This window comes from Anas acuta, chromosome 2 (assembly GCF_963932015.1).
Source record: "Anas acuta chromosome 2, bAnaAcu1.1, whole genome shotgun sequence".
In the NCBI taxonomy this organism is placed as follows: domain Eukaryota; kingdom Metazoa; phylum Chordata; class Aves; order Anseriformes; family Anatidae; genus Anas; species Anas acuta.
Window position 1 is genome coordinate 133,231,556 of NC_088980.1, and position 16,003 is coordinate 133,247,558.

The 16,003-nt window shown below is 38.7% G+C and overlaps 1 protein-coding gene across 3 annotated transcripts in view; it reads right to left on the reverse strand.

Annotated features, from left to right (window-relative positions):
- The window catches only part of RUNX1T1 (RUNX1 partner transcriptional co-repressor 1), a 114,525-nt gene that overhangs the window by 75,298 nt on the left and 23,224 nt on the right, over nucleotides 1-16,003 (reverse strand). Inside the window, exon 1 of one of the 3 annotated variants that reach the window (XM_068672248.1) lies at nucleotides 4,246-4,403. The exons of the other annotated variants lie outside the window; for them this stretch is intronic. Coding sequence (XP_068528349.1) covers nucleotides 4,246-4,252 — 7 coding nt within the window. The 5' untranslated portion in view covers nucleotides 4,253-4,403. Of the gene's footprint in view, nucleotides 1-4,245; nucleotides 4,404-16,003 lie in introns of those variants that run through there. 3 annotated transcript variants of the gene reach the window in all.

Below are 16,003 nucleotides of genomic sequence, written 5' to 3' on the forward strand. Positions count from 1 at the left end.
TGGCATGTACACTTTGATGACAAAAGGATGTAGCAAACCAAACAGAAAACTGGTACAGATATATGTTCTGTTCTTGCAAAGGACCACATATCATGTCTCCGTCTATTCTTAGATGCATCAACTTCTACATTTACTCCAAATCAGCATATCATAACATTTTAAAATGTATTTTACTAATTTTTTAAATTGTATATACACAGAGAGCATTGATTTGCAAGCTATGGTGATCATGTTTTAATTGGCAATTATGTATTACGGTATAACCTAAAAGCCTCAAATCAAGCTGTGGTCAGTGCTTAACACTGTACACACATCAAGGAAGGACCAGCAAAGGGTCATCATTTAGAAGCACTAAATCTTCAGAGCGAAATAGCATTTGGGACCCTGCTTAAAAATGTATGTATTAACAGCTCTTTCTGCAGTACGAGCTGCATCCCATAATGCGTTAGTTACTCTCCACGCATACGTAGCAAGATGCAGTTCACAGCCCCATGGGTTGAAAATAAGCGCAATGGTGTCACACAGACTTCGGAATTTATTGCTCCCATTAAGGAAGAAGAAACTTTAATACTTTGAAAAGCAGTCATTACAATCTGTCATTACACATCTCCTAAAGCCTATGGTACGTATGTGAGGAACCTAGTGACCCACAGTCCTCTAAAAGAAGGAGCTTTTCGTTCCTATCCAAATCCTGAAGAAGATAAAGTCATTATGTAGGATGACTGGAATAATGATGCAAGGTTAACACTCGGACTTAAGTATTTCCAGACACATTTTCCCTGTTTGGCAGGAAACTTGTTTTGTAAGACACAGAATTGTCCTAATATAACAGCATAGCAACTGCAACTTAAAACAGAACAAGTCAGCTAATGGACTGTGAGGAGACTTTTGCTGTATAACAGCATTTAGACGCATGTATTTAAAAAACAGGTGGATAACCCAAATGTTCAGTTACTAGGACATTAACAGTTATGTCCATGGCAATTTTGTTTCTGTTCTTTAAACAAATCATCACTTGCAAGCACTAATGTTAAAACCAGAAAGCCAGTCTAGTACACAGTGGCTATAAATGCCAAATCAATTTTCAGCAGATAATAAAGTCCATGTTTTACAATCAGCAATGCACTGTTTTACTACCCAAAATGTAAGCTAATAATATATAGCTCTGCTAAATGGAAAATGCAGATATGCTGTTAAGAAATGGGCTGGCTGTGAGATGATGGATCATTTCTGCTGGGACCTTCTTAAAGCTATGTGCAAATGTTTTGAAAATATCACATGATGTGGCCATGTGTTAAAAATTACAGCCGGTTAAGTTCTCTGCTAAGAAAAATATGTGGGCAATTTATGAAATGCACTCCAGGATGGAGATATCTTAAGTAAAACCAGATTTTGAAAACAAACCCATTTTTTTGAAACATGAACTTAAAAAAAAAAAAAAGTTGCAGCCACATCTGGAGAGCAGAAGTAAAGAAAGGGTGGTCTGACCTAATACCAGGCCATCTTCTGAAAGAGCAGCATTATTTCTGGGCCACAATGACTGTGATCACTGATTGTCCTTTTAAGGAAACCATGCTGAATACTGCCATGGGCAATAATAAAGCATTTTGTAGGCCAACATCTGTTCTTTGAAAGTACTATAAAATGACTGATAGATTTGTAATGTTTCATAAATAAAGTCCGGAATAAACAGTTCTGGAAAAAAAAAATTAAAAAAAATAAAAGAAAAAGAAAAAAAACACACACACAGTAATCAGACAAACTGGTATATGGGATTAGATGTGAACATTGTTCCCCCAACATCAATTATTTAGAGATAAGCACTTCCTCGAGTTCACTAAACAGAATGACGAAACGGTTAACTTGGTTACTGCCAGCTTCATGTTAACAGGATTATCTTTCTATAGACTTTTCTCAGAGTTGCAGCAGTGCCTTAGCAGAGATCCAAATTGCTTTTACAGTGTTTCATTAGCAAGCCTTTCTGCCCTGGCTTTTTAGTCACAGGGAAGGTGAGTGGCCAATCATAATTATAACAGTACGAACGGTTTGGCTTTGAAGAGCAAATTTACTTTGTGTAGAAATGTTATCACTACACATAAACCAGAACCCATTTTTATTACTTCCTGTTCTTTCTCCAAAATTAGAAGGACTTTGGATATCGCAACTGCTAAAGGGATGCTTCTGAAATCAAGACTTCACACATACACAAAAGGCACTGACATAATATCAGATTACATAAAAATACACATCCTTTTAATCTTCTGTACATAATGTGCTTACTTTTAAAATACAAAATCTGCCCCAGATGGCTAATAATGCCCATTTGAAAAAACCCAACGCCACAATATTAAAGGGCTAAAATATGCTGCGAACAGATTGAGAGGCAGTTCATCCTAGAGGAGAGTAAAAAAGTGCAGATGGGTGTCAAAAATAGCCAAGTGTCAGATCTGTTCAAGTATCTCCATTCTGGCACATGCTCCCAGTCACAGCTGTTAGTGTATTCTCTGTATCCAAGTGCAAGGTTTTCTAACACTCGGAGCTGACATTAAAACACACTTCTTGCTTGCTACTGCTTTAAGAGAATGCTGGAAATTAAACATCTATTTAATGGTAAAGCTTAACGAGTATCGGTAAGGGTATACATACTCAAGTGTGGCGCATGCCATTTTGATTAAAGATGCATGAAATTTTAACCAGCAGGTAGATTAACTAATTTAAATGCCAAAGGCTTAATAGGTTTTCAAAAACCTCCACTCTAGGCATTCCAATACTGTTTGCTAATATCCCCAAATAATACACACAAGGATCAAAACTGACAGGGCTGTGTCATTTCAGTATATTCAAATATCTTAATAAAACACAGATTTAGTAAACCGCACAAGAAGAATAGTTTCATACAAATCCAAGGAAAATGTCAGTGGATCCACATTATGCAGAATGCAGTTTTCCAAATTAATGAATTACCATGCTATTTCTAATGAACACCACATTCCCAGGAATATAATGCATGCAAATCAAATTTTAAGTTTAAAGGGTTAAATTGACCTTTCATAGTCCTCAGTTGTTATCTATGCAAATTAATTTGCCCATATTTCAACCATATAAATCCTCTTAGACTTGTGCTTAAGAGCAAACAGAGCCCACTTTCTTGTTCCAACCAGAGGATCAGCAAACATACCAGCAGTAGGGTATGACCATGTAGAAAAATCCTAAAAGGAAAACATTCCTCAAACAACTGGCAATACCTACATGCAACTGTGGTTGCAGCAAACTGGCAGATACTGTTTCAAAACACCATCTGCGAGGTGTACAGACTCCCTGTGATCAAGCATAGCCTCTTCTGCCTGTCCTACCCAAATAATCCACAAGAACCAGCCAGCTGTAGGATCTCAAGCCCTGTCTTTTTTTATCGAGAGACACAGGCTGTTATAATCAGGCACATGGCTCTGTTCAGTCCTTACCAAAAGAGAAAACAAACAAACAAAACACACCAAATTCAATCCGCTCTGTCGTGGTCAAGCATCTCACAAAACCCTTTAGACAAATCACCCTGCAGAGAAGCAATGTTTTCATTGGCAATAGCACTTATCAATTAGACAAGTGATCTTAAGATCCAAGGATAATATTTTCCTGAGGAAACCAACCTATTAAAATTTCCAGCTCTGCAGCAATTTCTCTAATTCAGCAGATTTTTTTCATTGTTTTATTTTGTATTAACATATTTCGGTGATCTGCCCGGTGACAGTTAAACGCTGCGATTTAGGACAATGCTGCAAGAATTTGTTTTATAAATCTCCTTCACTTCTCCAACATAAACAGCTAAACAGCTTTTGAAAGAGATCGTTTCAGCTGATCGCTGAACACTGCAAATGATCTCCATCGATAAAATGTTTGCAGATTCAAGGTACAGCTGACAGTCATGAAAGCCAGACCAAAGCTGTCTTTCTCTCCGCTAAAATAACACCCAAGCAGAGACCTGCACCCACAGACACGGTGACTTTCTGCTATTTCTATCCCTTTGCATTGAAACATCCAGTCCTGCTGCAAGTAGCATCTTTGGCAGTTTCCTCACACAAATTCCCCTCCCCCAAACACATACACAACAGAATTAGCATCCACAAGCACTCCGTCCCCGTATCAGCTTGCAAATCACCATCTATATTAAAAAAAAAAAAAAAATACTATCAAAAAACAATTAGCGTTTCCTCATTTACAAGCGAAAGAACTGTGATAATTTTAACTCACCAGGCATCCTTGGATAAAATATACCACACTGTAAATGGCTCTCTCCTAAAAGCAAGCTTATTTAGGGCTCAGTGCCTCCTGTTCTGGAATGAGCAGGGAGAAGCGAGGAGGGCCATCGGAGCTGGCTGTGGCAGCGTAGCTGGAGGCAGGATGCTGGGCGCGTGCGTTTGCCAGGCAAAGACAGATGGAGAGCTGACACTCTGTATTGCACTTGGAGCAGAAATGTGAATGATGACAGGAGCACATGTGGCCTTGAACCCAGCCCTGTCTCTTCAGGCAGAACAATGACAGGGATGTGTGTGCAAATTATCACAACCCCGGCTCCCCTCAGCTGACTCCTTTTACTCTACCTTTCACACCAAGTTCCAGATGACCGAAGAATAGAAAGTAAAATGCAGAGTGATAAGCTAAACACTGAATTATTCATTTTTCTTTAAAAGTTAACCCTTTCTCTCGCTGAAGGCAATTAGAGAAAAGCATTGCTTCGAATCAGCTCTCCGCCAAAAGTGGAAACAAATTCATTCTTTATTTTAACAGCCATCATTTTGAACTCCATAGGACTACGTTTGTTTATTTAGCTGGAAATTCAAAACCTGAACGGCGATAGACTGGAGGGTCCCCCCTCCCTTTTTCCCCCTCCCCACACTTTTTTCATTATTATGCTATTTTACTATAGTGAACAGAGTATCAAAATCACTCCCTTTCTCAGATGCTCAGTAGTATGTGTAAAATAGAACACACTTAGAAAGCAGACCACTTTTATTTTACTATAGTGCTTTTAACCCCCTGGGATTCCTGCATTGATATGTTCCAAACATTTGCAGCTTACTCTCCTTTACCTTGCATGGTGATCCATGGGGGATGAAAACAAAATCTTCCCTGTAAAGCTTTTTCAAAAGCTAAACAATCATGTCGTCCCAATTTCTGATTTTGCACACCCCTTAAATGTTTATCCTTCACATGAATAACGTATGCCTGGCTAGGTTCAATGCACTCTTCCCTATTAAGCTTTAATGGACACCATGATACATAAAACTACAAGTCTTTGTTATAGTGCTTTATCTAAAGCTGGCTATTTTCTTCTCAGCAGTCCCTCTTTAGTCCTTTGTAAAACATCTTTGGCTCTTAGGAGAAACATACGCCTGACTCGCATGCCTTCTGTAGCACGTATAGCCTTGCACAGAATTCCAGGCACAGGGAAAAATATCTTCTTTTTAAAACTCCCCTTCAATTCAGCACTTGCAAAACCTTCTCTGTTTTAGGAACCAACATTTCTCCAGCAATCAGCTCGCGCATTCTGGTTCGACTCTGCCTTCTCAGTATATCTTTAAACCCATACAGGAAACCAGTGATTCTCATTCAGATCTTCAGAAGCTGCAATCTTGCCGGCATAAGACTCATTCTTTTGTACTTATTTATGCATCCCTTGATTTTGTGTTATGCCATCTTCTGCCTCTAATATGCAGAAGCAACCCTGCTTTCAGGCCTTCCTTTCCCTTCCTCTAGCTGCCACAGAGCCTGATAAAGATCTACTTAGGAAAGAACATGTGTAAAATTAAGCAAAAATAACAACACCTCCAATATACGGCCTGGACTCGTGAATATTTCTGACCTGAAACTAATGAGTCACTTAATTTAGTGATATTTCCACTATAACTTGTTAACGCTGTCCAAGTGCCACGCTTAATCTTTGATTAAGAGACTCCACAGGACTGGTAACTTCAGGGAAGCAAACAAGTAGCTCCTCTCCCCCCAGTAAATATTCCAGTGCTAACAAGGTATTGCACCTCCACTTGAGGCAGGTCTTTTCTTCATCTTGATCAGATACCTTCTGTAATGAAGTGCTATATAATGGATCTGTATGTCAGACAGCTGAAGAGAAACACCACAACATGGAAACATTTCCATGGCAGAATGCTTTCATGAGGGAGCAAATGGAGAGAATAACAATCAAAGTCTGTGCCACCAAGGTCTTGAAAGAATTTAGCATTCTTTTTGTTTTATTATTTGATGCACTATTTAAAACCAGTCAGTTAGTATTGTATCTGCTGCGTTGTTTTTCTTTTTTTAACGCTGTACTCTACATGAAAGGAAAAACATTTTCACAGTTGGAAATGCAACCTTTCATCAACATAGATGCAGCCTGAATCAGCTTTACAGCGGAAAGTAACGTGTCAAAGGTATGACGCATTTTAATAAAACCGAACAATATTCACTCTTAAAAGTAGGTCTTAATATCAGTACAATGTAAATCCACAGACCACAGCTCATGAAATTGAACTTCCATATGCTGTGTGATTATGCATCTTTTCTGTGTGTAAAAAGCCTTTTTAAGCTGTTATCTGACTACAGTAATTGCCATTTAAATTGATCCACGTCAACAAAACCTGGATCCCTGGAGATTCTCACCTAGAAGTCTGCTGGTGGAAGGGGCTCACAGAATGCCTGTGCATCTGAGACTACTTCAGCATTTTCTCAAGCAGCCAGCTGCATGAATAGTTTTTCCCTCTCATTATTTAATACACTGAGGCAGGCTGCAACCCATTTGGCAGTCCTCCCTGAATAAATATCTGTGGATATTTATTCTCTCTCCCCACCCCACCCCCTTTTTTATAGCAGTCACTTGAAGATTGCTATAACAGTTTTTGTACCAGTCCTGAAATTTTAGCAGGCCAAGAGAGGATGGACAGTCCATTCTGTAAAACAGTTTTATTCTCCACTTCCATCATCCCAAGGAAAGGAAACATAGTGCTTTTAACATATGAACAAAGCTGCTCTACCACAAGAGTTGGTATTATGTGTAATACCAAAATGAAAGGGATACATAGAGACTGAAAAAAAACAGAAGATAACCTTCAGGCAGCTCCTTTACGCTGTTATATTATGCCTTCCTGGGTGGCTGAGTGGAAATCAACTCCTTTGTCAATCATTCAAAAGACTTGACGAAATCATTTTAAACAATCCTCAATGACTTTAGTTTTGGAAATGTGTAAAAGTAGGCAGAAGTCTCCATGTTCATATATTTGCCCCCAAAAGAATGATTTTTAGGCACTGGGTGATACAAAGGTGCTATTACACTGCTTTGATGGAAAAGAGAAATTCCAAATGATCACCGTTTAAAAGTATAGAGACTGCCTTTTGCTTAAACCTAGCTTAATAACAGGGACTGGAAGTCCACTGAAATGCATCTGTAGTTAATGAAAGGTCTCTATTAACAGTGAAGGAAGAATTTAACTCAAAGCTTTTCTGTAGGACTTCTCAACTTCCCGCTCGACTTAGAGCAGACTGTTGTGATACATTGTGACTTCACACAGTGGGTATTAAGTGAGTTAATTCAAAGGAGCTGAAACCTCATTGATCCTAATTGAAAGCAATACACCCAACCAAATAGTTTTCTACCCCATCTGCTCTGGCCTGCCACCAGCTATTCAATACAAGAGAATTAATAGTTTCAGATATTCTAACCGACCCAATAAAAGCACTCATTTAAGCAGGACTGCATTAACAAAGTGAAAAACCAAGGGCAAAATGGGTTCAAATGGAGCATTTTACTCCTAGTTGGCTTTAACAAAGCTGAATAATGCTTATTCTGACTTTTTATGTGCAAGACTTGATAAACTGAATGAGAAGGCACTCAATGATCAGTCAACGAGCATTGATGAATGGTCATTAGGACCCCCCCAACCTGAGGAGAGGCCATTCCACAAAGTGGCACACCAGCTTGAAAGGGCGGACTCACTAATGTCCAGATTTCCCCGCTTGCTTGTTCCACTCTCACTTTCAGACCACTGGCCACCAAATGAGGCTGACATATTGGAAAATAATCTTTTATGGGCGAGTGGTAAATAAAAATGGAGGCATTAGCTGGGCTTTCAAATTCAAATCCGCTAGTTTTGTCAGCCCTCAAACGTTTTGATTTTCCACCCAGCTGGAAGCTATTAGTGTTTTCTTAAGGCATCCCACTGACAGGGCAAACCCACCTAATGTGTGAGCTGTAGAGCTGATGGGGGGGGGACAGGGACAACGACTTCTGGATGTTTTCTTAACTTTCTTCGGTTGACTGTCAAACCAAAGTACAGCAAAGGCAACACCTCTACAGGGATGCTCGCTACTTTCTGGCTGCCAGTGATGCAACAGTAGTCTACCTATGATACACTGGCACTACCTGGACCGTGTCTTTTTCTGTGGCCCCACACCTACCCTCTGTTGTTCCTACTGCACTGTCGCAAAAGGGTTGAAGTTATTAAAGAAAGGCACTTCTTTATAAACTTATTTTCTATTTCTTCACTGGGAAACAGAACTCAAATATTCCAAGGAGATATGCGCTTATCTGTAACAGTAGCTCTTAATACATGCAACACAAAACATTTGCCAGATAACGCTAAGCATTTCCCTAAGCATTTCCTTATTGGCAAGATTTTCTGGACTTCAGAAAAAAAAGACAAATGGGACCTTTAAAACATACATAGCTCTGTGAAACAGACTGAGATTACCTACACAAATACGTAATATCCTAAAGCTGTAGTTATCAAGCTGGGAAGAAAATATTCTTGATTGTCTAAGAGAAACTGTTCATCACATTACACCTAGTCATAACTAAAGGAATACTGGATTAAATCCACTGGAGATGATAAAGCACTAAATTATATTATTTCAACCATATACTCCGAAATTAGTCCTCTACAAAGGATTTCAAATCATCTGTTAAGAAAAAGCACCTTTGGCAATGGGACAAGCATGGCAAGCTGGATTGCCCTTTTTTTTTTTTTTTAATCAGAGGGACAAAAAAAAAAAAAAAAAAAAAAAACATTCTTGTTGAAAGCTGTCAGAAATCCCAGTGATATTTCAGGTGTATTTCAGGTTTTAAAACAATGAAAATTATATATAAAGATCTATGCTAAGAGAAGAATGGGTCTACTGAGAATTAATTGACTCTGAATGGGAGGGCCAACACAGGCTTCAGTCCTTAAAGAAGGCATGCTGTTTTACTCTACATGTGCATTTTAGTAAAACTCTCACGTGGACACTGTCATATGTATGTACCTGCTGTGGTGTCTATTACCTTTGCTTGATCTGAGCTAAAACAAGCTTCCTCTTGCATTTTTATTAAATAAGGTATTTGCTACAATTTGTGCAAAGTAAATTATGATTGACTGTTAATTTTTATCATTGTTTATATTCAAAGGAAATTACCACACCATCTACGCATAAACGTCACTGAAGCACTTTGAAAAAAATGATACCTATTTGATATTATTTCTGAAAGGACACAAGAAAATACTAAAGATGTCATTTCACTGACAGTAGAAAGAACACAAGTGGTGTGACCCAGAGATACCTGGATGACAATACCTGGTCCAGATGAAACAAGATCATATTTTAAGATTAAAAAGAAAAATAAATAAAGGAAAAAATAAAGAGGGGGTGTTCAAGCATTCAGTTGCTTTTTGACTTGACGCTCAGAGTGTTTGCTCATTTAACATGGGTAGGGAAACTCCTCCTGCTGTAGTATATTAACCCTAGTTTTGACCTCTAATCAATGTCTTTTCAATGCATAGGATTTTCATAATAAAGATAATGTGAGAGCATATTTGTGTGAAAGAGGATCTACCACTAGCCATAAATTCGTGCCTTGCATTTTTCTTTGTAACATGTCAATATTTGTGACACTAACTAAACATATTTTATTCATTTGACAAGGACTGTTACATTATATTGAAAACTTTTGTTTCAATGTCACCACCTCCCCATTTTGACTGATGGCGAGTTAGTTTTGTTAAAACGCAAGGGGTGATAGCGTATGCTCCAGTGAACTTTCCCTCCTCTCAGCACCAGAGACAAAAACCTGCAGCTCTGCTCTGTGCTGGCAGCCATCTGGACAGCTTTCTCTCAATGCCTGCCCCACACCACACTGCAGGCAAAATTTCAGGGCTCTAGAGCTCTGTGGAGCTATTCATGACATACCAATTTCACATTTTCTGCTTGTACGCTTGCAACAATAAATGCTAATGAGGACTATGAATGACATTTTTAAAGACAATAAAAAGGTCTCCAAATCCCTTGCATATGGAGACACTATTTTCTAAACTTCACCTTCTGTTAGGGAGCCATTACACTCTAAAGGAAAAAAATAACCTAAGGAGAACAATGAGATGATCAAAGCATAACCGGGTCCTTAAGAATTCCAAAGAAAACAATGTTTGCAAGCTAGGTTAATAACAGACAGATTTTATGCTGATGTACAGCACTAACACTTCAGTGCAGTAACTCTCTTTTTCCAATAGCACTGCTACTTCTTACCAGAGGGGCCCAAGAATTGCTGTCTGTGGGGTGGCTTGAGGGGGATACATGGCAAATCCTCATTTTCCCTGACCGTATACAGCCCCACGTGCTACACAATTGGACTTTTTAATTACGAATCTCTAGATGAGTCCAGGAGTAAACTGTCACCAGTAATTGCTTGGGAATGCTACATATTCATGGAGATTATTACTGTACTGCCTGAGTGTGGCCAAAAGAAATATCTAGTTTTATTTATTTATTTATTTATCCCCAAATCTTCTATTTGCAATGCTATTTCTACAGTAAAAAAAGCCATCTTAACTTTTGGTGCTATGTTTTGTATTTAATTAAAGACAGTTCCCCCTTATTAGCAAAGATTAAAAACACTTTCAGGAAAATCCACCAGGTGGAGCAAATACACAGCAATACACAACATTTATTTATGCTCATACTGCCATTTTCAATAGGGAAAAAAAAAAAGTGTTTTATATGGAAACATTCTTACCTCTTGACCTCCCTCCTTTACCCTTTTGTCATATATTGATCAGTTTGTACTTATTTACTCCATTTGGTAATCATAGAAAAGCTTTGTTCAAAGAAGCTTTGATACGAATCTATTGTTGCTGAGCACTTTCAGTACAGATTTACAAACCACAATAGTCATCAGATACATTCAAAGAACGTGAAATTAGAGAATAGCATTATTCAATAAAATATTATTTTAAAAGTTAAATTAGAAAATAGCATCATTCAACAAAGTTGTTATTCAGAATATATGCATACATATACATTATATATGCATATATATTCAGCAATATACAGATAATGTGCTTATAAAACAATCTGATAAGCCTTCTAAAAATAAAGCTGAAGTCTGAAATCAGACAGCAAAATCTTTACGCTGGCCTCCACTATAACGGGCAGGAAACCAGGCCATTCTGTGTGTCTTGTTGTATGTTTATATAAATAGTAGTGCCAGTAACATCACAGCAGTGTCTCTGTACAATATGTTTGTTGTTTACTATTAATACCTTTATTTTAGTATTACATCAGTCAACCACTGAGTAATTTCAAAAGTGCAATGAATGAGGACTATAAATAAATATTTGAGCAGATCTATGACAGCTAAACATTATTTCCCCACCTAAATTACTTTCTTTCCAGAGCCAGGTGAGAAAGCCACTTCCTCATCAAATATTTTAAGTTTCCCTGATGAAGGAGCAGGTCTAATGGCATAAAGGCAGGGGGCACCTTTTACATGAAGAAAATTAAGTCTTAACAGAAGTGGTTATGGATGAGTCTTCTCACAGTTATAATAGGACAACCCACTGGCAGACCCTGTAATTGCTAAAATGGGAAAGCAGTATCACCAAAAGTTAACTGCTCTGATGCAGTTCAGTGTCTGGAAACGTAGCTGAATCAGTACACACTCATTTAACCCTTAATGACGGAAAAGCATTATTGCTTGTGAGTGACAAAGGGAAGGTACTGATTTTCACAGAAAAAAATTCCTTCTTCTTTCTATTGTTTCCTTTGTTACACCTTCTGACACATTTTTGTCTCATTTTCCAGCTCAGCGTCCCATCTTCTCTCTGCCACCACCGTATGTTCTTGATCCTGTGGCCATCTCCTGACCATCCTACATACCATACCGCTCAGTTTCCACTACAAAACGCGATCCACTAAATGTTGTGCAATCTGAAGAGAAAGCATACTGCATTCTCTGGGTGCACAACAGACTGACAAAAGATTTGTGCTTTTAGTCAGACCCAGATGAATCCCATACCAACTAAGGGAAATCAAAATACAAAATATTTGTTCCTTTAGGAACAAGGAGGGGTGTTTAGGAACACAGACCTTTAAATATCATTTCATTTTATCTAATTGTGTTGTACTCCACATGGTGCTTAGCTGTAGCCATTCAGAAGGAAAGCAAGAGAAGAATGCAGAGGTGATTATGAAGTGGAATTTCGTACCAAGAGCAAATTACACCACTTCACACTAGGAGAACATCTGCAAAGAGCAGCAGTAAGTGCCTGGGCACGACGCAAGGTGCCAGTTTTAATACAGCCCAAACTAGCTTGGGACTCACTATCTGCGAGAACTTACCTTAAGCAAGATTGTCACAGTAGTTGCTCGCAGAGATGCCCACGCTAAATATTTTTCCCAGTTTCAAACAGAAGGCTGATTTAAAACCATTATCTCTGGTGGATCTTAGAGGTGGCAACTGTGCATTAAGGACCATCATTTTATGCCACTTTCCAAGAGAAGCTAGACACTCATCAGGTGAGGAGAGGGACAGCGTGGTTACTGCTGTCACCATATGTCTGTGGACTGTACTGTTCCCGCACTGCTGTTTGTGGTGGGAAATGGTTGGCTAGGCCATGGCCACTTCATTAGGTTATGAGCTCTACAAAATTTAAGGGTGTGTAACACACTGGAATTAGTACGAATAAAAAGTCATATATGCTCTTATACAGACACAATTTTCTATACACGTACAAACTCTGCAGGAAGATGACACTGATCAGAGTGCTTAGACCATCTTTTTTCATCCTATAGATACCAGCAATTCTTATTTAAACTATAGCTTCTTTACAGTAGGACAGGATAAAGGGATTTAAAACCGCATGTTTAAGCGATTCACTTTTACTTAAAGGCCCCTTTACACCAAAGTAGCATAGGTGTTCATGTTGAAAAAGGGGCCTGATTCTAAAAGGAGGAGGATTATTTAAGAATTTATTAGATCACGATTATCGATCTGATACACTGTAACAGCTCTTTTGTTGCACCATCCCCTGCAAATCCTTCTTAGATGGAGGATTAGTAGCACAATAGATCATAATGACTCTTTTGGTCCCATTATGCTATCATTTACTCACAGCTGCGGATGCCCACGGAAGGGCACATTCTGTTAATGAGGAGTCCCCTATAAACCCTTTCCTGGTAATGGCCATTAATGTTTGTGTGCAAGAAGAGTGGGCCCTTAAATCTTTATTACAAAATTCTAATGAAATACTAGAAAGGAAAATTTAAGCTACTGTTTGAGCAATTTTGATTACACCTACAAAGTAAATGAAACCATCAGCAAGTGAAAAAGTCCTTCACAAGTACAGGCATAACTCTACAGACTGGACTGAAAGCCTTCAGTGCAAAAGAAAACAAAAACACAGTTAACTCTCAGCTCTCTCTCTTCTCCACTCCTATAACCACAAAGATATTTCTTGGACCAGCTTCTGCCCACAACAATAAAAGACAATAGTCACATGCTACACTAACTTTAGCTGCAAAGCCAGATTAACATGCACCCTCCCTCTACTACTTGCACCTTGTGACCTTAAGTTCTGCCAATACAACTATTTACAGCCCTGTGCTACAAACTAGAGAATTAAAATTATCAAATTAAGTTATATCCTTCATCATTCAAACAATAAGTCATATTTTAATTTTCCATGAACATATATATCCATTCAATACTTTTGTCTATATTTCAGTATCTTTCATTTGTAATGTGGAACTTTATACCCAAAGAGGACTTTCTACTTGAGGGCCAATGTGACAGAGCCTGACTCATGGCTCTGCCCAGAGAAAAATCCATCGGTCGCAGGGAGTTACCTCAACACACAGCAGCTATGAGCAAGGGCTATAACCCACTCTACCTCAATATTTCAAAGTTGAACACAAAGTTGGACACCTAAGAAAATTGCATGAATAATAAGAATGGAAGTGCTGATAGCTGCCACCGCTGTTTTAATAGGCCGTGCCAGAACAAACACTGGCTTGGTTTTATGCCATGGGATGAATAAAATAATGTTGCCAAGCATGCTGAAAATGAGAAATTTAAAATGCCAAGTATGATGATTACATTAACAATAACTGCAAAAGTTTTTCACATTTTCAAAAGTTTATTTTATTTGCAGCATAGCACAAACTCAAGTCCGAAAGAACTTGCTCTTTGGAAGATTTTACCTCCAAAAATAAAAGAGGTTAAGAAAGGGGAAAGAGAACTCTGAAGTATAAAAGGGGGAAAAAAAAAGTGTCGATTTGGAAATTAAAGGGTTAACCTGCTTTGTTTCAGTCAGTATTATACCAATGCCAGAATTACAAGGGAAGGACTAAAAAGAGCCAATTTTTTTTTTTTAATTATTATTATTATTCTTTAAAAAAAAAAAAAAAAATCAGGCCTATCTGTCACAGTGTTGTCCGGGCTGGAAGAACCGGCAGGAACCTCAAATTCCTGACCAAACCCTCTTCCACACAATGCCTCCTGAATGGAAGGAACCCAGGCCCGGCAGAGATAGCCCGCTGTCAGGAACCAGCCCTGACGTTTGCGGACAGACAGGGCTGGCCTTGCAGGATGTCAGAGCGGCAAACTGCTGCTCGAGATACTGGATTTTCACACACTCTCAGCCTGGATGTTTTGCTCTTCAGGTAATTAAACAAGGAAACGGGGCTGATGTGTACGAGTCTGACCCCTGCGCCGCGGCTCCATGCTTCTGCATATCAACTTCCGCAAGAACTGCCTGGAGCATCAACAGAGTCCTCTACTCTCGCTCTCCGTCTTTCCCAATGCCAAGCTCTAAAACAAATCTGCCTGGAAATATGTGCTGCTGCTGTCTACTCCTTTTGCTATTTAAGAAGGGCGAAATTACTTGCTCTGTTCCACATGCCTTGCCATTTCCCCCACACAAAGAAGGAAAAAGGAAAGGAATGGTTACTTTCTGATAGCTGTTCTTCTGGCAGCCATTCTAACAGTCAGCTAACTGGGGGAGGCAGAACAGGCAGGCAGGAGTGCAGGATGAGACAAGGGATTCCCAAATTAATGTTTATGTTGAGGTCATTACTCAAAATGAAGAAGATTCTGAAAAATCTGATTCATCCAACCGATCGTCAGATGTTCACTTCTTTAAAAAATATTCTGATTTAAGCATCATCGGAGAGTCTGTTTGACCAGATGATTTAAATCATAGAATTGGTTATTAGAAAAATGAACCTGTCTCCTCTCTTTTTTTTTTCTTTTTTTTTTTTTTTCCAAAATTTTAGAAACAGAAGAATGCAGGTGTTACCACCTATATTCTGTGAAAGCTCTACACAGGCTGCTCCCTGGCTGACCTAGTTTCTACGCTCTTTAAATACTATTTAAACAAAATGATTTTAAAAAGGTAACATATTCTTACTTCTTCTGAAAACCCACAGAATAGAATATTGGCTGTGAGAGAGAGACCAAAAGAAAGAGGAGCACAAAAGCATGCCTGCTTGTCTGTGTTCAACACAAAGAACATTAAATGAAAACAACTGGCACGCAGCCAAATTCCTATACAGGCAAAGAGATTCAAATAAATTGATTTCACGCATCACACTGACCTGGGATCAGTGAGCAGTGGTACAATACACTCGATGCTCCATGTGGGGCAAAGCCCATTAACGTTATCAGAGCCGCAGCACATCACCAAGAGAGAAAAAAAAGGGAAACCAA